Source organism: Antennarius striatus, chromosome 8 (assembly GCF_040054535.1).
Source record: "Antennarius striatus isolate MH-2024 chromosome 8, ASM4005453v1, whole genome shotgun sequence".
NCBI classification, from domain to species: Eukaryota; Metazoa; Chordata; class Actinopteri; order Lophiiformes; family Antennariidae; genus Antennarius; species Antennarius striatus.
In genome coordinates this window covers 20,427,687-20,448,732 of record NC_090783.1, presented here as the reverse complement: position 1 = coordinate 20,448,732, position 21,046 = coordinate 20,427,687, and the positions used below count along the sequence as shown (strand labels likewise).

General features: G+C 41.1%; 2 protein-coding genes across 2 annotated transcripts; both read left to right on the top strand.

Annotated features, from left to right (window-relative positions):
* The first annotated feature begins 487 nt into the window (after window positions 1-487).
* Window positions 488-12,696, top strand: keap1b (kelch-like ECH-associated protein 1b). The gene is made up of 7 exons (XM_068321608.1): window positions 488-565; window positions 3,212-4,234; window positions 4,936-5,181; window positions 7,017-7,693; window positions 8,908-9,113; window positions 9,600-9,776; window positions 10,016-12,696. The coding sequence occupies exons 2-7, from the start codon at window positions 3,929-3,931 to the stop codon at window positions 10,267-10,269; spliced, it is 1,866 nt and encodes a 621-aa protein (XP_068177709.1). The 5' UTR covers window positions 488-565; window positions 3,212-3,928; the 3' UTR covers window positions 10,270-12,696.
* Window positions 12,697-16,776: 4,080 nt separating this feature from the next.
* Window positions 16,777-20,726, top strand: si:zfos-323e3.4 (volume-regulated anion channel subunit LRRC8C). The gene is made up of 2 exons (XM_068322095.1): window positions 16,777-17,710; window positions 18,127-20,726. Exons 1-2 carry the CDS (start codon window positions 17,570-17,572, stop codon window positions 20,410-20,412), a joined length of 2,427 nt encoding a protein of 808 aa, XP_068178196.1. The 5' UTR covers window positions 16,777-17,569; the 3' UTR covers window positions 20,413-20,726.
* The last annotated feature ends 320 nt before the right edge of the window (window positions 20,727-21,046 follow it).

The following is a 21,046-nucleotide window of genomic DNA, read 5'->3' as shown; positions in this document are numbered from 1 at the left end:
TCTGATTGTCAGAATTTCCATACGTAAAGTGAGTTACGCATAAGAAATGAGGAAGTGATTTGAATTATGGTGCAATTAAATGATAATGAATATTGGCCACTGTTATTTTACATCTGAAATCTTTTAATAGCAATTATACAATTTCCTGCTGGAATTTGAAAATATATTCCCTATATAACGTGATCTTAGATCATTTTGTTTTTCTTTCATAAACTGAATGAAAGTGTATATACTGTATATGTCACACGTCTATCGATGTATTCTCAGACCATCATTTTAAAGAGTTTTGGTTTGACGTTCCAGCTTTTGGCATGTTGACAATAAATAGCCTCACTTTTCCTTCGGTCCAAAAATTCCCTTCAAAATAAAATCCCGGTGGCGCTTAGACAGACCTGACTCCCATTGCTCTTAACTGGAAGCGGTTCCAGCTCTGCGACGGCGTGCTCTTATTGTGAAGGCAAGAGGCGACCAGCACAATGCTTAGTCACGGTGAGTTACAGCTCCCCCTCCTTCCTCTGTGGCGCACAGCTCGGCAGACTACGATGGACGACTCGGAGTAGACTACGTGAGTTGCATTTCTTACGGATTTATGTCATCAGAAATTATCATTATGAACTGTAATGTGTGTATCTTAAAAAGCCAGGACGTGGCTGCCTTGTGTGAATATGTTGGGGTTAGCGCTTTGTTTCCATCTTTGTCTCCGCTTCACAGCCGCTATGCTGTTTTCTATTATTAGGAGCCTGCCTTCCATTAGCTCTATTTTTGAACTGTTTAACTTGTTATTCGTGTTGTCTCTGCCTGTTCGTCACGGACGTGGAACGTTCGCTTTACCCACACAGACACGGATTCTACCTCCACCGGGCTTTACCTTTAGCTTCGGTGCATGCCAGCGCTCCCATTATTTCCCATGTAAACAAGTACAGAGATGAGCGGCGTTCGTCGGTGACTCCATCCGAGAGAGGACCGGTCTGGAGCGAGGTGTTCCGGTCTGACGGAGAGGTTTCCCTCACGTCATGGTGTCGTCTTCACCTCTGCTGGGGTGTTGGTACACACTGTTTGCTCGGTTAGTTCTCAATGAGTCACCAAGGAAAGAAGCTACACGAAGCATGATAAACAGGAGTACTGTATTACTAAGTGCCATGTCCTTCCATATATATATATATATCTATGTATATACTATCTTCTCCAGACTAGCCGCTGTGGTATTTGTATGTTCAGATTGATCTCAGCTTTAGAGAGGAACACCTGCTGTTCTTCCTAAACAGGATGAGCTGAACTGTAACACCTAAAACTAATGTAAGTATTAGATCTAAGTGTTGAATGAAGGGAGAACAGTGTGAGGAGGCTTACTCTACTCTACCGTGTCCTGATGAGATTCTCTGCAGGCGTCCTGTATGCATTATATATCAGTTTTGTGAATGAGCAGCCCGTGTTTCTGACAGCGGGGTTTGCTGTACAGTACATCCAGTCTGCATGAACATGAAATCTGTTTTCTGACAAACATGGGGAAACTGTTTTACCTAAAAAAAATTTTTAAAAAGCCTGCGGGCAAAAAAAAAAATGTTGAATGAACCTGTGCCTCAATCATTACAGCATTTAACTGCTGACTGTCAAAGTCAAGTCAAAGTCAGCTTTATTGTCAAACATACCATATATGCACGACATGCAGCACAGATGAATTACATGACAATCTTTATTGCGATTTTCCATGATGGCGACTGCCTTGTCACCTGTTGATTAATGAAAAAGCTGAGTCAATAAGTATTTTTGCTGCCTTCATCTTGAATAACTAGTGCATAATCATCTGACTGCAGAATTGGCAGCAGTAAGGCCTTATGACGTGCACTATCCTATCAGCGCTTCAGATAAGGGTATGTGTGCGTGTGTGTGCGTGTGTGAGTGTGTGTGCGCTTGACTTATGGGTGCTTTATTATGTAACTATGAACACTTGGATTGTTACTGAGTAACTGACAGACCAGCAAGCAGACGGTTGTTACTGTCTCTAACAATTACAGACAGTTTTGGTTCTGAACTAAGATAAGCCTTGAAGAGAAAGAGAATAAATATACTCTCTATTTTTGTCAGTTTAATTGTGTGTGTGTGCGTGTGTGTGTGTGTGTGTGTTTGTGTGTGTGTGTGTGTGTGTGTGTGTGATCCCCAGAGCAGCCCATGTTTCTGATTGAAGGTTTGTTTTATAGCAGGGTACCGTAGATACAGGAAGAATAAAATGTTAATTTCGGGCAGCATGGTGTCAAAATAACTATTGTTGTTGCCTCACAGCAAGCCCCGAGCTCGATTCCACCTTGGGCTTTTCTGTGAGGAGTTTGAACATTCTCAATGGGTTTACCTTCAAAATCTCATCTGGGTTGTACTCCACCTTTTGCTCGTATCCAGGTGGGATGGGCGCCTACATATATCATGACCCATAAGTGGCAGAAGATGAGATGATTATGGTCACCTCGTCTTCAACAAGATATTTAATCATCCCAAGACTACAGTATTTTCTGCACTATAAGGCGCACCTTCAATGAATGATCTATTTCTAAAACTTTTCATATACAAGGCGCACTGGATTATAAGGCGCACCTTCAATTAAGGGCCTATTTCAAAACTTTTTTGTGTATAAGGTGCACTGGATTATAAGGCACACCAGATTTATAAGGCACACTGTCAATGAACAGCCTATTTCAAAACTTTTTTTAATGTATTAGGCGCACAAGATTTTAAGGCGCACTGTTGGTGTTTGAGAAAATTATAGGCTTTTAGGTGCGCCTTTTGGAAAATACTATAATCAGGTGAAATAAGAGTCAAGTTGTGCGTTGGTGTGGGGGTAAACTACACTCTAGCAATAACAGGGCATGATAGACAGATCATTCGTCACTTCTGAGAACCCTAGAACCAGACATGAGTTGCTGTCTGGAGTTACAAATGATCGCACCTGATTGGCATGCTTTGTTGTTTTTTTTAAATGAAAGTTGCATTGTCATCATGAAAAGAGGAAGTCTTGAACCTGTTCAGCTGCCCCAGGTACAATCTGGCGCGAGCGTGAGTGTGTCTGGAGGTAGATAAGGTTGGGATAGATTTATTGTGTGGGTTGATAAATAACTGCTCACGCTGAGCCAGCAGGAGTTACAAAACAGTCGTGTTGCCAAAGCGTCCGACCACTGCGTGTGAATAAATATTGACTGCCTGTTTCCATGTTTCTCCCCAGTTGTCATTTGAGCCAATGGCTTCCCTGTAAAGTACAGCACTGTAAACAAATTCCTTTGTTGGGCAACATCAAGGAACACCTCTTCAGAGAAAGCCACTGACCCCCCCCACCACCACCACCACTCCTACCAACCCATTCTCAAGGATCCAAGTTACACTTATGATTCTTTTGGCACCTGACCCTGTTTTCTCCTTGGAACCATCTAGAGTTCTATTGGCTCATCTACAGTGTCTGACTGCTGCTCTTAGCACTAGTGTGGCTGTCTGAAGGGAGCTTTAATTATTACCTGATTGAAATGAGGTGGTACATCCGTCTCTAGCTTAGTAACCTGTCCCAAGGGTGACTCTTCAGCATTCAGCTACAACTGTGAAACTTGTTTCCTTTCGACTGAGTCATACGTAGGCAGAGATGGAACAGCAGCATGTAAAAGCCATGACTCGTAGTTCACATAGAAGTATTTATAACGCCATAGGGAGTAGTATGGCTGGACTATTGTACTGAACTCAGTCGGGAAATCCCTCATGAATCAAATCCAAAACTTGATCTCGTCTGCTCAAACAAAAACCCAGGATAACCTGGAGTTTTTTACCAGGTGATCTGCCAAAGCTCCAGTTCCACCTTTTCTATTATCCATGCCTGTGCCAGATACAAGAATGGCGCTCAACGCTCCCAGTTGTTCTTGAGAAAGAGACTCAGGAGGAGGACATCGGATAGGAAATGACAGAGTGTCTGACAGAATGCAAAGCGCTGGTGACTCCATCCACGCGCAACGGCCACCGCGTTTTCAGCTACACACTAAAGAGCCACACGGCGGCTGCCTTCAGCATCATGAACGAGCTGCGTCTGGAACGGCAGCTGTGTGACGTCACGCTGCGTGTGCACTACAAAGACCTGGAGGCGGTGGAGTTCGTGGCCCACAAGGTGGTTTTGGCCTCTTCATCGCCAGTCTTCAGGGCCATGTTCACTAACGGCCTGAAGGAATGTGGGATGGAGTTGGTGCCTATTGAAGGAATCCACCCCAGGGTGAGTCACTGTTTTCCACTCACAGACCCTTAATCAGGGTCTCAAATATTTGAATTATAGGAACAGGTTTGTGCAAATGAGAAATATTTCTGCTCAAATCACGTCTCCATTGTCGGATCATTACACATCCGCAGTAACTTTGGATGTTTCACCTCAGCTTAAAATGAATCCTCACGTCTCTGTGATGCGTCTTCTGATCAGAAGGAATGGGAGGAATCTGTAGCATCAGATTATATTCTGCTTTATCAAAACTGACTGGTGGCTCTTATTTAAAATGGATTTCAGTGCATTCCAGTAAGCCTCATCTTTCCACGGACAGATTGTTAACTGTGAACGTCTCTCACAGGCCTCTCAAAAATTACAACCTGTCAACTAATAAATTATCCACAGAATATATTTGACATTTTTGATTAATTTAGTATCTGCACATTCATTTTATGCAAATATTTGTGGAGAGTATCTTGTCGGTATAAATAAATGCAATACTACTTCACTCACACACATTTGTCAGATTTATCACACACATCTGATTTTGACAATCTTTTATGTTCTTGGAGAAACTGAGATGTACTTGAAATGGAAGAAAAACAGGAAATAATGTATTAATTGATGTATAAATGACGATAAAATGAGTACAGATATACGTGTGTTTCCTCTTTTCACACTTCAACAATTTCCTCTTCTGTTTCTCCGTCCTTCAGGTGATGGAGCGACTGATAGAGTTTGCCTACACTGCCAGCATCTCTGTAGGGGAGAAATGTGTGCTTCACGTGATGAACGGAGCTGTCATGTACCAGATAGACAGCGTGGTGAAGGCCTGCTGCGATTTCCTGGTCCAGCAGCTCGACCCCAGCAACGCCATCGGCATCGCCAGCTTCGCTGAGCAAATCGACTGCACAGAGCTGCACCAGAAGGCCCGCGAATATATCTACATGAACTTCAGCCAGGTGAGGGGGAGGCTGAATGTGTTTTGAAAGTGACTTTTTTTTAAAAAAAAATTGTAGTTGTTTATTTATTTTTGGTCGATGATCAGAAAGACTTTTAAATTATTATTTAAATAAATATGTTGAAGCTTGACTGTAGAAACAGGATGGATGCAGCACATTGTAGAGTGGCTAACTAACTGAAGGACAAGTTAGAATTTGATTAGAAGTATATCAACATTTTGATTCCATTATTGTCGAGGTTGAATCTGGTGAAGGATCCAGAGACAGGGGCAGATACAGGACTTCTTTTTTTTTTTTTTAATACTCCAAGATAAGGCTTCTTTTTTCATTTCAGGAAATCTTTTTTGATCAATTTTGATGAAACAAACATTGAAGTGTATCTGCTTTTTACTTTCAGTGTTGTGTGTGTAAGGTGTTATTAGTGTTTATGTCAATCAAGCTTAACCTACATTATGAATTGTTATAAATATCATAGATCTAATTGATAAAATGTTCCCTGGACGGCAGCTCACTGCAACAAATGTGGAGAAAGAATTTCTCCAGATGGGATTGTTGAAGTATATAAAACCTAAATCTATATTTAAAAAATAAATTAACACACTCTGTTAGAGAAGTAACTTTGATCCCAAAGAAGGAACCATGGAATTCTGGAGTAATAGAGCGGAATTTTATTTTTGATTTCTTTTTAACAACTTTGAGGGCAGCACTTTGAATCTCCTTTTTTCATTTTTTTTGTTTTATGATTAATCGTAAAATTACATCCAGTTTGAATTCATGATGGAGTAAGTACGTTAATTAGACAGGACTTTAAAAGATTTTCAATAGTAAACCTGTGACGCTCAGAATGTACCTATACAACTCACAGCTTTAGCTTTCCTATAAATAGAAAGTATAGAAGGAGATGTTGTGCGCGAGTGAATGCCGTTTCACTTGCTCCATTGTGGTGTTTGTTGGCCTATTTCTGCTTCAGAGCAGCTATCTGTGAGTCACAGTGAGGATGTATCTGTGGTTGCAGGATACCTAGCTGCAAAAGCTTCCAGAAACTCACAGTGCAGAAAAGAAAAAAGAGTGTAAGGAGGTGATTGAGTTAGTCACTAACAGCAGGAAGTGTGTGTTTCTGAACAGATCTTATCTCTTTGTTGGTCCTAAATAATTGTGATGTTCTTAAACCAGTTTAGAGTTTCTTTTTAACATGTGATTTAAGTCTTTAACAACTGTTGATCAACACTTGAATGCAAACACCTCATTATGTGCTGATTTGGTTTATGGTTGGTTAAATTTGGTCCAACTTAGGATTTATTCGTTTGTGGTGTTTGCGGATAAAAGAAAGAAAAGAAATTGTAATTGACAAGTTTGTGATATTTATTGTGACACAAATCAATCGCAATCAATTAATTCATGATTCTCTGTTGTTGAAAATAGTTCTTGTTTCATTTGTAAAGATAAATAACCCAACCAGCAACATGTGAAAGAAGATGATTGTTTTAGGACCTGAGGAAGTTGAAGTCGTCGACACCTCAAAGAGCTTTGATTGGTGTTAGCTTGAACGTTAGCTGCGGCTGTCGCGGGGTATTTGGTGTGAAGCAAATTTGTGAAGTGTAACAACACAACCTTCTCTCTCCCTCTCTCTTTCTCTCTCTCTATCAGTACTCATTAGAACTGATATAATTCATGTGATACGGTGCCCTTAAAGCTGAAACAAATTGCCTTTCTTTTATTTAGTTGTTAGTGAATAATATATCAATGAATATGCATTCCTACGAACTTTCTCTATTTAAGTTCACTGCTTTTACTGTGAAGAACTATAATGTTTTTGTCTTCATGCCTGTCCTTAGGTGGCGACCCAGGAGGAGTTCTTCAACTTGTCCCACTGCCAGCTGGTCACTCTCATCAGCCGTGATGAACTCAACGTGCGTTGTGAGTCTGAAGTCTTCCAGGCGTGTGTGTCCTGGGTGCGATACGACCGGGAGAACCGGCGTCCGTACGTCCAGGCCTTACTCCAGGCTGTCCGCTGCCATTCCCTCACCCCTAACTTCCTGCAGGCCCAGCTCCAGTCTTTGGACTGGGACCCCCAGTGTAAGGACTACCTGGCCCAGATCTTCCAGGACCTCACGCTCCACAAACCCACCAAAGTAATATCTTGTCGGACGCCCAAGGTTCCACAGCTCATCTACACAGCAGGGGGTTATTTCCGCCAATCTCTCAGCTACCTGGAGGCGTACAACCCCTGCACAGGAGCCTGGCTGAGACTGGCGAACCTGCAGGTACCCCGCAGCGGCCTAGCGGCGTGCGTGATCAGTGGGCTCTTCTACGCGGTGGGAGGAAGAAACAACGCACCTGACGGCAACATGGACTCCAACTCGTTGGACTGCTACAACCCCATGAACAACTGCTGGCGGCCGTGTGCGTCCATGAGCGTCCCCAGGAACCGGATCGGGGTCGGTGTGATTGACTGTATGATATATGCAGTCGGTGGTTCGCACGGATGTATTCACCACAGTAGTGTTGAAAGGTAAGCAAATTGGATTTTTAAAGTATTATCGGGTTTATTTGTAATATAATTGTGTGGATGTGCTTTAATGCACACTGTGAAGCTAATTTAAAAGCTAATTGAGATTTATTGGACTGTGGTTCTATCTGTTACTGTGCACTGGCTCAGTGTATTGATTTAGTAATAATGAAGCAATGTAACATGTGGCTGAATTGTCACGTCTGCTGTTTGCTTTATTTAGTCAATGAATGTCCAGGAATCCAGTAATTTCGTGGAAACAAACAGATTTTGTTGTTGTTCTTCTAACATTTATTGTTACAGTGATTTTTTATTTTTATTTTTTTGGAGGGTGTGGGGGTTATACAAAAAAAAAAAACGGCAGCATTTTTTAGATAAAAATAAAAGAAGTCTTACTTTGTTCAGAAGAACGTAAAAAGCGGAACTATAGAAAACCAACCCCTCCATGAGTTGTACCACCATCAGATAGAGGAAGTGGTTGACAGCAGGAAATCGTACCAAATGCTGGTGAAAGGAAAAGTTCAGTTTATGCAAAGACAGTTCATCACATCTTAGCTGTGTCTAGGATGTAAGTCGAGAAAGAATCGACTGAGTGGCGGAACCAAATGGCTGGACGCTTCACAGGAACATCTGTGCCGGGTTTAGATTAGAAGACCTCCACAGGGAGACACCCCTGAAAGAGACTGACACCATCAGTCCTGTTGGATTTCCAGCTCCAGACTGACAAACAGATGCTGGCGAACCAGCAGACGTGCTGGTGGTTGTCAAGGAGCAGAAGAGGGCGGCGATGATGGATGTGGGGATCCCAGCTGACAGCGGGATCATCAGGAGGATGAAGAAGAATCAGAGGATGAAGGAACAGCTGGAACAAATGTGGAGGACACTGGACAAAGTAGACCTGGTGCTCATGGGACTTTTATGTGCTGCGGCTGTAACCCTGAAAGTGAAGTTCACAGATGGCGACAGATATCAAATATTAACCTGGAACAGCACAATGACTGAAAATGGAACTTATCTGAATTCCAGTGTAATGGTTCACCAGACCTGCCTGTGTGGTGGAATCAGACTGAAAATTGACCCAAATGTATTTTTCAACAACACCGTTGGTTTCTAGACGGTAGTGGAGCGTCTGGTTCGGTTGCAGACAGCGTGTGAGATCCATGTCCGAAAAGGGAAAAGAAATCCTAAAAGTGTTTTTGTTTTTTGTGTTTTTGCAGATATGATCCAGAAAAGGACAAGTGGCAGCTAGTAGCCCCCATGCTAACACGGCGCATTGGTGTGGGTGTTGCTGTCATTAACAGACTGCTTTATGCTGTGGGGGGGTTTGATGGGGCCAATCGGCTCAACTCCTGCGAATGCTACAACCCGGATAGGGATGAGTGGAAAACCATGGCCCCCATGAACACAGTTCGCTCCGGAGCCGGTAAGAGAGAGATAAGAAGCTGCTTGGTAATGGAAATGAAATGTTTTCAGAGAACATTACGTAGCGTTTGGCTTTTGCTTCAGCAGGCAGTGTGATGTCTGTGTTATTTTGATGAAGGCTTCACCTTGGCAAGTGCTACTCTTATGTCATTTTCACAGCAAAGTCTTGTTTCTTTTGTTTTCCACGCAACTTAAGGAAGTGTTCCTTTATTTTTGCCAGTGCGAGACTAGAGTTACTCAACTTCACATTGCAAATCACGTAGAACGCTGACTCCCATCACGTTCCGTTATACACTACATGTAAATTCACGTTGTACATATTTGCCGACCACAATTACTGTGAATTAAAATATTAAGAAAGCAATCAGACGACGTACCATCATGACAAGAATAAATCGACCCCCGTCTCCGCCGAACCCCTAGGGTTAGATCGAACCCAGGTTAAGAACCACTGCACTTGAACAAACCAACCTTTGACCCTTTCCAGGTGTTTGTTCACTGGGAAATCGCATCTTCGTAATGGGCGGCTATGACGGCACCAACCAGCTCAACACGGTGGAGCGTTATGATGTGGAAACCGATACGTGGGGCTTCGCTGCCTCCATGAGGCACCGGCGCAGCGCTCTGGGAGTCACTGCATTACATGGACGCATCTATGTCATGGGTAAGTAGTAGTTAAACCTTTTAATGTCTTACTACTAGCAGTAACATTGTTCAAAAAATACAAGAAAAACCCAAGAATAGAGGAATTAAGATTAACTCAACATTTATGGGAATACAATAGTAAGCATTAGGATTATTAAATACCATGTATTCTTTTAATACAACAGTCACAATAAAACAACACAATAAAACAAAATGCACAAAATAAAATGTTTTTTGTTTGTTTTTGTTTTTTTACAGGAGGTTACGACGGCAACACCTTTTTGGACAGTGTGGAGTGTTACGACCCTGAGAAAGACACCTGGGAGGAGGTGACACACATGACGTCGGGGCGGAGCGGCGTGGGCGTGGCCATCACCATGGAGCCGTGTCAGAAGGACCTGCCGCAGTGTCAGAAGTCTGAGAGGGAGAACGGAGCTGCGTCACCTGCTAACTCCAGCTTTAGCTCTCACAACAGTCACCAATGCGGCGGGCCCTTCAGCACAAGCTCATGATGCTCATTTTAAGATTCTGATGCACATGTACACACACACACACACACACACACTGACGGACACTCTGAAGCTTCACTATGGCTTCTCAAAGACGTTCATAGCGGGTCAGAGACAGAGGAGTTGAGGCAGATTTTGCTGCCTCACTGAATTTTAGTGATTACATTTAATGTAATTTAAATTTAAAAAAAACCTGTAACACAGAGCAGAGTCACACCTCTTTAGTCAGGTGTTACAAAGTCGTTAAAGTATCTGTCGGCCTGAATATGGATGAATTAGTGTGTGATGAAATGTGCTCACATCTGATATATGAAGTCTTCAGTCATTCGCACTGTGTGGTGAAAGACTGCATTCTGAGAAAATCCCGTCAGTGGTTCCAAGTCCATTGGAACTCTTTGCCCCAAAGTACAAAGTTTTTATCTTTGGGAGGAAAAAAAAAAAAAGTTAAATAATCAGAAACCACGGAAAGCAAAAGTTTGTTTATTCAGCTTGTTCCAAGTGCCATTAATCGTCAGTCATCAGTGTATTGTCTCAAGGTGCTTCGATGGAAAGGCCCATACAGTCACTCAGTGCTGGTGTGTAGAAAGTCTTAAAGTTATCACACACACACACACACATGGCCACACAAAATAAAGCTTAGACTTAATAATGGGACTCCTGCAAGAATATTTGTATTTATATCCTAACCCTGTTGCAGTGGTTTGCCTATTTGTTTACCTGGGTTGTTTATCAGGTTGTGATACTTCACCTGATAGAGTAACAAGGCAAATTAATTTTATTTTAATGTTAATGACGTGGTTGAGGATTCTCATCCTAAACCTCTTCTTGCTTTTTTCTCCCCATGAGGATTCTTTGCGTCCCAATTCCGATTCAGAAAATTGTCGAACAGCCGATATTTACAAGAATCAGTGCTCCCTAATTATAAAAAGCCTGATACAAATTTAGTCGACCACTACTGCATAATAAATGTAATGAACAATGTGCTATTTATCAGCTGTTTACAACACCCAAATCAGTAAGAACTGTTTAAATAGCCCAGTACAACAAATACTGCAATTGTTTTTCTAAATAGAGCACAAAATTCTGTTTTGATGCCTGCAGACTAAAAATATTACACCCAGTGAAGACAAGCAGCTCTAACATTTTATGGAGATCATCTCGCAGCTCTCAAGTTCTGCAAACTCAACGCTTTACCACACATAAACTTCACTCAGCATTCTTACTGCTCTGAGCCAGTTCTTCCTGGACAAATGCCCGCAGGTCTGTAATATTCCTGGGTTTAGATGCAGAAATCCTCTCATGTTAAATCTCTCCACTGTTTTTCTAAGGGATTCAACTAAGGCTACTGACTTCCTGTAAGGAATGTCCCAGAGCTTCTTTTGGTATCAAGCCTTTATGGACTTTGAGTTCTGCTTGGGATCAGTTTCCTTTTGGAATGTCCACTGCTGTTTGAGATCCAGCTGTTTTCCTTCAGTATTTTGTGATACTTGATGGAGTCCATCCTGCCCTCCACACACTACAGGCTTCCAGGACTAGAGGGAGCAAAGCAGCCAACCGAGCATCACTGAGCCAGCTCCGTGAAAAAACTTAAATTTGAGATCTGACCTCTTCTCAAGTCTTGCTGTAACTACAGAGACTAATAGCCATTGGTAGATTCTTTATTTGCTAATTGTTTTTGAATGGTGTCTCTAAACTTTTGACCATTTCCTTGTGTCAAGTTGTCTAATTCAGTTTATTTGTTATCCAGAGCACCGAGAGGATGAAGGGGTGTGTTGTGATTACAGGAAAGGGAATATTGAAGCTCACAAAAACATCTCAGTGAGAGGGATTTTTCTAAATTCTAAATACCAACACTTTGCAGAAACTCTCTCCTTTCACTGGACTTCTTGGGTTTCGCCTCCACCAGACCTCAATAACAGAAGTGACCGTGTTTTTTGCATTACTGTTCAAAATGTTGTACCCTGATGAAGATCTTAAAGATGTGTATTTTTAACAGCAATTTAAGCTGTAAAGGTTTCTAAGTGACGTTTTGTACATTGATATTCTAATACATCTTGTACAGAATTCCATAGTTAATTTTTTATTTATTTGTTCAGACCCATTTGGTTCACTCGTTCTTGTAAACTGACATCAGCATTGTGTTGAATTAACTGTTTTTGAATAACTAGCATGCATTGTGACAAAGTAGGGATGCCTGTTAATGCTTAATCTGGACGTTTGTATTTTTAAAAATTGCTTAACTTTCAAGTGGACTTTTTCCTGTCAGACAGTAGTTGGAATTGATATTAGAATATTAAAAGTCTGCTTTCTACTCCCCCCCCCCCCAAAAAAAAAAATTCTCTGTACAATATATTGTAAAGTAAAATGAAGTTTATTGTACTGCTGGAGTCCTGTTATGTCTGTTAGTTGTGATCTATAAAATAACTGCACACCATCATGTTTTTCTCATGTATTAGTTCACCTAATGCAGGTCGTAAGTTAATGTTCTTAAAACCAGTCGTCACCAGAGGGCGCTAAGCTGCGACATCCATTCTTGTAGATATGTCCAAGATGAACAAGTGGAGGTTGGGTCATTCCAGAATTGGAGGATATTGGGGCTTCCAAATTCTTGAAAAATAAACCTCCACTTTTCTGAATTTCTGCTAGATACTCATTAATTATAGGTAATAAACTACCAAAGGCTTGATTAGCTCAGCTTACAGAACAATTGTACAATTTTTATTACATGATTTATTTGGCGGTTACAATACTTAACTACAACCAAGGCAGTCACAGACTGCAACATCCCGCGACACCCCTGAATTAAAAATTTACCCTGACCTACTTGCACAGATCAAAGATCAGAGCTAGTACTCTGACCAACTTTCACAGGTCAATGCATTAGCTTTGATCTATGATCTTACTCACACTGGCCTTCTCCCTCATCTTTCTACCTTATGCAGTTCCTGAGCGAAGAAAAGTTTAAATTTGAACTTGATCTAATTTTGTCAAGGTCACCATCTCATTTTCATCTCCTTTGCCGCTTGAGTAATGTGCTTTTTGTCTCATTTTTCTATCTGCAACGGTTGCGAAAATATTTGGTGGACTAACAAACGGACAAACTGCATAACTAGCTGTTACTGCTTACAAAGAGGACAAACTTATCTCTGTAAGTAAGTAAAGAAAAAATACTTCAAAAATATCTCATTCTGATAATATGCACAACAGAGTTGCATGAGGTAGAGTGAGACATTCAATCAAGACTTATAAAATTAGAAGAAAGGACATTTTTTCAGATTGTGTGTCTCACTGCTTTCTTCTTTTGTATCATGCTATAAAGGTTATGGTAACGGGGTTGCGTGCATGTTGTTGGACACATGTTCCATAAATAACTAATTTGAAATATGTTTATTAAAAAATTATGCTCCCAAACTTACAATAGACAGCAATGAACAAATACCAAAAAATGTAATTGAGATTTCATTTTAACTGTTTTATTTGAGATTCTATTTGTTCATTAAGGGGGTCAGACAAGAGAAAAATGGCTTTTTAGAGGGTAGTCCAGACTTATTTGGTATTTCAAAAACTGCATTCTTTTGTCTTAGATTTTTTTTTTTTTTTAGATTTCCTCTCAGGTCAAGTAAATCTACTCAGAAACTGCATGTTTTAGTATTTTGTACTTTGTTTTCTTAAAATTTAAAATGTCCTACAATTCTGGAATGACCCTGTTAACTATCGAAGTCTCAATATAGATAACAAAAGGTACATATACACACTTTTAAAAGTGGTTATCTTCATTGGCAGGTAGTCTCTACCTGCGACAGATGTGCTGTGAAGCAACCACCCATGATTTCTGCCAACACACCTCATTTCCTTGTTAAAGCTTGGCAGGTGGATGAGACAAACCATTATTATGTTTACCTGAGAAGGAAGCATCCCCGATTATGGGCTCACAAACGAGTCAAGACATAATCTGGTCAAATACAGAAAGGCTACAGCAGTCTTCAACAATGAAAGGGTCTGTATTTAAAAGAGGAAAACGATTTAATATTATATTATTAATTTAATGTCACAGAACTATATTCGCAGTTCACCAGACAACACCCACATGACTCAACCACAAGATCTCCGGTGTGTTTTATTGGTACCATCACTCAGAAATGTACCATGTTAGCTTTCTGCTTTGACATGAGATACAATCATAAAAAGTCAACGGTCCAGTGTGGGGCCAGTGTGCTGCAGGCCAAATCAGACCATGAAAGGATTTTCTCTGGATTGCAAAGGTTTATAACATAATAGAGTAATCAAAAAGATTTGCACGTCAGTGGGTGTAGGGTGTTTTTATGTATAAGGAAGAATACATTTGTTTGTCAGTGAATGTTGTCAAGGAAAATGAGAGAGAACAAAGACAAGAAGAGGTGGCTGCTGTGGACCAGAAAATAGCACAGATTAGTCAGGATGAAGTGAGGAGGGCTATGAAGAGGGTGAAGAGTGGAAAGGCACTCGGTGCCGATGATATACTGCACCTGTGGAGGTATGGAAGGTGTGGAAATGAAGGAAATGCAGAAAGATAAGGATGAAAAAGACCGAAGAATTGTTGTGTTAGAACAGGGACAACAAAGAATGGATGATTTGGAACAAAGCATTCATATGAATGATGTGATCATCACTGGAATCAAAATTAAGCTGAGGAATTACACAAATGCTGTGGCCAGGGGAGATAAAACTCAGCACAGCGCTGACATCGAAACTCTGGAGCAACAAGTGAGTTCTCAACTGAGGGATCTGGAGATAACTATAGATCCGGACCAGATTGAGACATGTTACCCATTACCATCTGGAGGTAGGAGACCACCTGCAGTGCTGATAAAATTCCAGAATCGTAAACACAAAATGGATTAATGAACAAAAAAACCCAAAACAAAACATGGATTTCTGATAACATAGGATGACATTGAGACCTTAAAGAGCATGTTGATATATTTTGAAAATATGATCGCATATGAAAGTATTAAAGTGTATGCAACAAACTGGTTAATTCTTGTATAAACACTGTCTGCTGAAATAGGTTAATATGATCATTATATTCTTGTGGAGAACACTGGAGAGGTCAACTTCTTGTTTCGACTATCTATGATGTTAACAAACCTTGTGTTCCTAGGAAGAATGTAAACATGGTTATGCTCTAGGGTAAAAGGCAAATATCTGGAAGTGGATAAGAGTATGAACATTTGTCAAAATACAATGGATGACACATTGTAATGAGAGAGATGTTTGGTTGATTCTGGCGAACGGAAATATCACAAGCCTATTGGCTCTGACCCGTCAGCCCTTTATTTTCTAATGTTGTTGTTGTAAATGTGATGAAGGTGTGAAGTCTGTTATATTAACATATCCGGGGGGAAAAAAACCTAAATAAATAAATAAGAGTGTGGAAAAGAGGTGAAGAAGCGTGTACAGGCAAGATGGAACGGGGGGAGGAAAGTGTCAGGTGTGATGTGTGATAGAAGAGTTTCAGCTAAAATGAAAGGAAAGGTGTACAAAACTGTGGTGAGACCAGCGATGTTGTTTGGTCTAGAGACAGTGTCACTGAGGGAAAGACAGGAGACAGAGCTGGAGGTAGCAGAGATGAAGATGCTGAGGTTCTCTCTGGGAGTGACCAGGAAGGATAGGATCAGGAATGAGTACATCAGAGGGACAGCACATGTTAGAGGTTTTGGAGATAAAGTCAGAGAGGCCAGACTGAGATGGTTTGACATGTCCAGAGGAGAGATAGTAAATATATTGGTAGAAGGAGGCTGAGTTTTGAACTGCCAGGCAGGAGGCCTAGAGGAAGACCAAAGAGGAGGTTTATGGATGTAGTGGAAGAGGACATGAAGGTAGTTGGTGTGAGAGAAGAGGATGCAGAACACAGGGTTAGATGGAGGCAACTGATTCACTGTGGCAACCCCTGAAGGGAAAAGCCCAAAGGAAAATAAGTTTTGGACCCTCAGTACACAGCAAGAGAGGAGGCTTGACTTATGGGACCTTTCACATTTTTTGTTCACGGTGGTTACCTCTCTCAAATCCCCAACCCCCTTCACTAGGTTTTAAGTCAAATCAAACAAAAATGCTTCAATATGTTTCTCCTTAATTAAACTTTTCAGAAAAGGATATAACTTTTCAAAATGAGTGGTAAGAAGGTGATTGGCTTGGATTTACTAATGTGTATTTACAAAATGTATACATGTACAATATAAACAAATTAAAAAACAGAGAGAAACACACAAAGTAGAACACTTTTTTATTGTAGTCCTCTTTGTAATGAGGAATTACCTCTTAATTTGAGCATTTTAGAAAACGATTGCTGTGAAAATGTAGGGATTAAAGACGCATTGAAAATCAATTCGTTATTTTTAACGCGTCTTTGTCGATTGTAACAGTAGTGACTGAAGTAAAATAGTTGTAGGTATTTTATTTTGAAAACAGCTGCCGGATGTTGGGAATGTTTTTTTCTCTGGTCTCTTGACACCGGTGCGCCCGAGTCGCACCGGACACCATCGAAACCTCTGGGGACGCAGGTAAGGTCGACTCACCTGCTTGATACTCATTAATGACGCTTTTCTGCGCTGTACCAACAAAACCTCCAGGACAACTAGAAACTGTTTTACAGAGATAAAAGTTGAAGGATGGTATTTGCGAGCATGTGACACCACAGGTTTGTGGCATTTCGCATTTTTTGAGTCAGGTATTATGACGTATTAAATGAAACACCTCCTTTTTAATCACAACGAACGCATGAGGAAGATGAAAATCCTTCAGAAAGTATAGTTTGATGCTTTTTAGTGGTTTGTGTATTTGTTTATCCATATTAATGAAACTTTAATACCTCAAACGAGAAATTAAATCTTCCATTTGAAGGTCATAACGTGGTTGAGCATTTGGTAGATGGTATTTGCTCTTTTGTTTTTACCTTATGACTTACTAATTAGATAGAAACTACTTTTTTTAAAATAAAAAATCCCCAAACCCTTTCCTGGGGAGCTTCGTTCATATCATCGTTAAATGCTGCCAAACTAGTTTATCCACTCTCAGCCTACCTCCAGTAAAGAAGCGACCTGGTTTACTCTAGGGCCATAAATGCTTATAGTTTGCCTCAGTGTTTTCCTGATGGAACCAAACAGGACTATGTGTTCTACTTTGAGTTCTGTGTGTCTGAGTGACACAACTTTAAACCCTTTGTCAGGATGTTCTTCAGAGACGAAGTCTGTTCAAAGCCTGTTCTGGCCTCCTCACCTCGGTGTTGGAGACTCTTGTCTTTCACCAGCGTGGAGCAGCAGCCAGGATGATCCCACTGGGTGAATTCAGAAACCTCGGCACAGAACCCAACTCCAATTATCGGATTTTGAAACCGTGGTGGGATGTGTTCTCGGAGTACCTGTGCATTTCTATGCTCATGATCGGAGTCTTTGGGTGTACCTTACAGGTGAGACACGTGTACGATCACTAGCTATTAAATAGTGATGAAAGAATATTGGTATATTAGAAAAACTTGGAGGAATATTTTGTTTCCTCTCCGATGGCAGATGCTGCAGTAAATTCTTACATTATCTGACCTCCAGGGAAAAAGTAAAATTTTATATCAAGTTGTTTTATTTTTGTCCTATCTCAATGTAGTTTATGCATATTTGAAAATATTTTAATTAAATCGTAATGTTCAAAAAGTAGAAAAATATTCCTGAATCTGAACTAAGGTGTTACGGTATTAATCTTAAATGCAAATAAATCCTTGTAATCCTTACAGATTGCTTTTATTTGAATGATTTAATCAAAGATCTTGATTACAGACTGTTGTGTGTAATTTGTCACACTAAACATGATTTAAACATCAATTTTCCACAGCTCACCCAAGACAAGATAGCTTGTCTTCCCAGCCATGTCACCAGTACTACGCCTGCAGCTATCGACTGCAGCCACATCCGAACATACAGGGAGAATGAGACGTCGCAGCAAACACTGATCAAACCCGAGAACGCTGTCATCTGGGAGGTGGTTGGTCGCAAGAACAATCTGGACATCCACCAATATGTATTTGTCAACCACTACTGTTACGAGAGGTTTGTTCACTGGTATGCAAAGTTCTTTCCATACCTTGTTGTGATCCACACCATGATTTTCATGGTAGCGAGCAGCTTCTGGTTCAAGTTCCCCGGGACATCTTCTAAGATTGACCTCTTCGTTGCCATTCTGGTGAAGTGCTTTGATTCGCCCTGGACCACAAGGGCCCTGAGCGAGGTTTCTGAAGAGAGAGGGGAGGAGAATCTGGTTAGTTTTAGGAGGAACACCATGTCAAACGCTCCAGCAGAACGACGACCAGATGATGGGGAGACCATACTCCTACTTCGCTCCGCATCCGTCAAGTCTTCAGATAAAAAAATTCCAGAACCTCCGTCAACTCCTTCTGTCCTGGATAAGAAGGAAGGAGAACAAGCCAAAGCTCTTTTTGAAAAAGTGAAGAAGTTCAGAACTCATGTAGAGGAAGCAGACATCTTGTATATCATGTACGTGCTACAAACATCGCTGAAAGTTTTCAAGTTCCTTATAATCATTGTCTACACTGCATGGTTGGTCTCCAACATTGAAATAGTAGTGCGCTGCTATGTTCCTCCTGAGCTGACTGGGTTTGATATCTACTGCTGCAACCACAACAAAGCAAATCTTTTCTCCAAACTTGCTTACTGCTATATCTGCTTTGTGGGAGTGTATGGACTTCTTTGCATCTACACCCTCTACTGGCTGTTTCATAGACCTCTGAAAGAATACTCCTTTGAACAGGTCAGACTGGAGACTGGTATTAATGACATACCAGATGTAAATAATGACTTTGCATTTCTCTTGCACCTCGTGGACCAATATGATGATCTGTACTCGAAAAGATTTGCTGTGTTTCTCTCTGAAGTCAGTGAGAGTCATCTGCATCAGCTGAATCTCAACTACGAGTGGACCGCCAAAAAGCTGCGTGCCCGTCTGACCAAAAATGCCAGCAACCGGTTGGAGCTCCACCTGCTGATGTTACCGGGGCTTCCAGACACAGTCTTTGATATTACTGAAGTAGAATCACTCAAGCTGGAGCAGCTCAAAAATGTCACCATCCCAGCCGGTGTGGCAAAATTAGACTCTCTTCAGGAGTTGTCTCTCGTCTACTGTCCAGCAAAGCTCCAGCTGCCTGCACTGAACCACCTCAAGGAAAACTTGAAGGTCCTACGACTGTCTTTTGAGAGTTTAGAAGAAGTGCCTCTGTGGATGTACACACTGCATGGCCTGGATGAGTTACACCTGAACGGTCCTTTAACCAATGAGGTGTCCAAAAGTGCCACTTTGGAATCTCTTCGAGAGCTTAGAGCCCTTAGAGTTCTCACTCTTCGCTCCAACCTTACTAAGATTCCTCCCAGTGTAGTGGACGTTGCATTGCAGCTGCAGCGATTGTGCATCTATAATGAGAACGTGAAGCTCCAAGCTTTTAGCAGCCTGAAAAAGCTAACCAATATAGTCTCACTGGAGTTAGTGGGCTGTGATTTGGAGCGCATCCCTAGTGCGGTCTTCAGCTTGAACAATCTTCAGGAGTTGGACCTGAAGGAGAACAAGCTTACCACTGTGGAGGAGATTCTTAGTTTACAACACTGCCGGCGTTTAGTAACTCTTCGACTTTGGCACAACAAAATCACCTACATCCCAGACCATATCAGTAAGCTGCACTCTCTTGAGACTCTTGACATTAGTTGGAACAAGCTACGAAAGCTTCCTTCTCGGCTGTTTTATTGCACCAAACTCCGGCACCTCGATGTTTCCCACAATCAGCTCACCTCTCTTCACCCTGATGTAGGCATCCTGCAGGGCCTACAATTCTTTTCCGCTGCTTTCAACTCTTTAGAGACATTGCCAGAGGAGTTGTTTTCTTGTAAAAGGCTGAAGACGCTGGCTCTCGGAAACAACTGCCTGTCATCTCTCAGCTCCAGAATAGCCAACCTGGCCCAGTTGGTAAGACTAGAGATTAAAGGAAACCGTCTAGATTCTCTGCCTGCGGAAATAGGGGATTGTCCTCTGTTGACAATCAGTGGACTAATAGTGGACGACAATCTGCTGGATCTGCTGCCACCAGAAGTACGAACCAAGTTGGCTAATCGCTAACATTGTGGCGCTGAAGACTGTCGCTAACTTATTTTCTCTCAATGTGGCATGGTGAATGATGGCAGATGTATTTGCCTAGAAAAATTGCTATATTAATATAACAGAAAATCTATGATGTTACATAGAACATGCCAAAAACGGAAACCATAACTGATGCCAAAGGGATGAACAAACTCTAAAAATATATATTATTTATGAAGTCAGTCATTTTTAAGTACTGTACTAAGATCAACGCACATGAATTAAAAAGTCAACTTTTTATGTTAATGGATCAATGCATAAATGTTTTTACAATGTTTTTATACATTTTATTAATAAGCTTTTTAAAATAAATTTTTTTTTCAATGTATAAACGTCTTTCTGTAATGCTTAAAACTTTTTGGGTGTGCAGAAGACATAAAGCTTGACCTTCAAATTTTTCTTGATCAGCGTTTTCAATTATGTAGTCATTGAATGAGTGTTCTGTTGGTTCTGTGGAGGGATTTCAGATTACAATGTATCCTGTTGGACAGGTTTTCAAAAGACAGAGAAGTGTTTCCAACAGTGTGTAGGCTCAGGTTGCTCCCTTTCAGACAAACGGAGAGAAAGATCAATCTTTTCAGTGTTAGAATAAAAGCGATTCATTCTCTTTATT

Bases quoted from the DNA above. Each gene is read 5' to 3' on its own strand.
- keap1b (XM_068321608.1), top strand. From the start codon at position 3,929: ATGACAGAGTGTCTGACAGAATGCAAAGCGCTGGTGACTCCATCCACG. The intron at 4,235-4,935 runs GTGAGTCACTGT...TCCGTCCTTCAG, and splicing joins TTGAAGGAATCCACCCCAGG to GTGATGGAGCGACTGATAGA. The intron at 9,114-9,599 runs GTAAGAGAGAGA...GACCCTTTCCAG, and splicing joins CACAGTTCGCTCCGGAGCCG to GTGTTTGTTCACTGGGAAAT.
- si:zfos-323e3.4 (XM_068322095.1), top strand. From the start codon at position 17,570: ATGATCCCACTGGGTGAATTCAGAAACCTCGGCACAGAACCCAACTCC. The intron at 17,711-18,126 runs GTGAGACACGTG...AATTTTCCACAG, and splicing joins TCTTTGGGTGTACCTTACAG to CTCACCCAAGACAAGATAGC.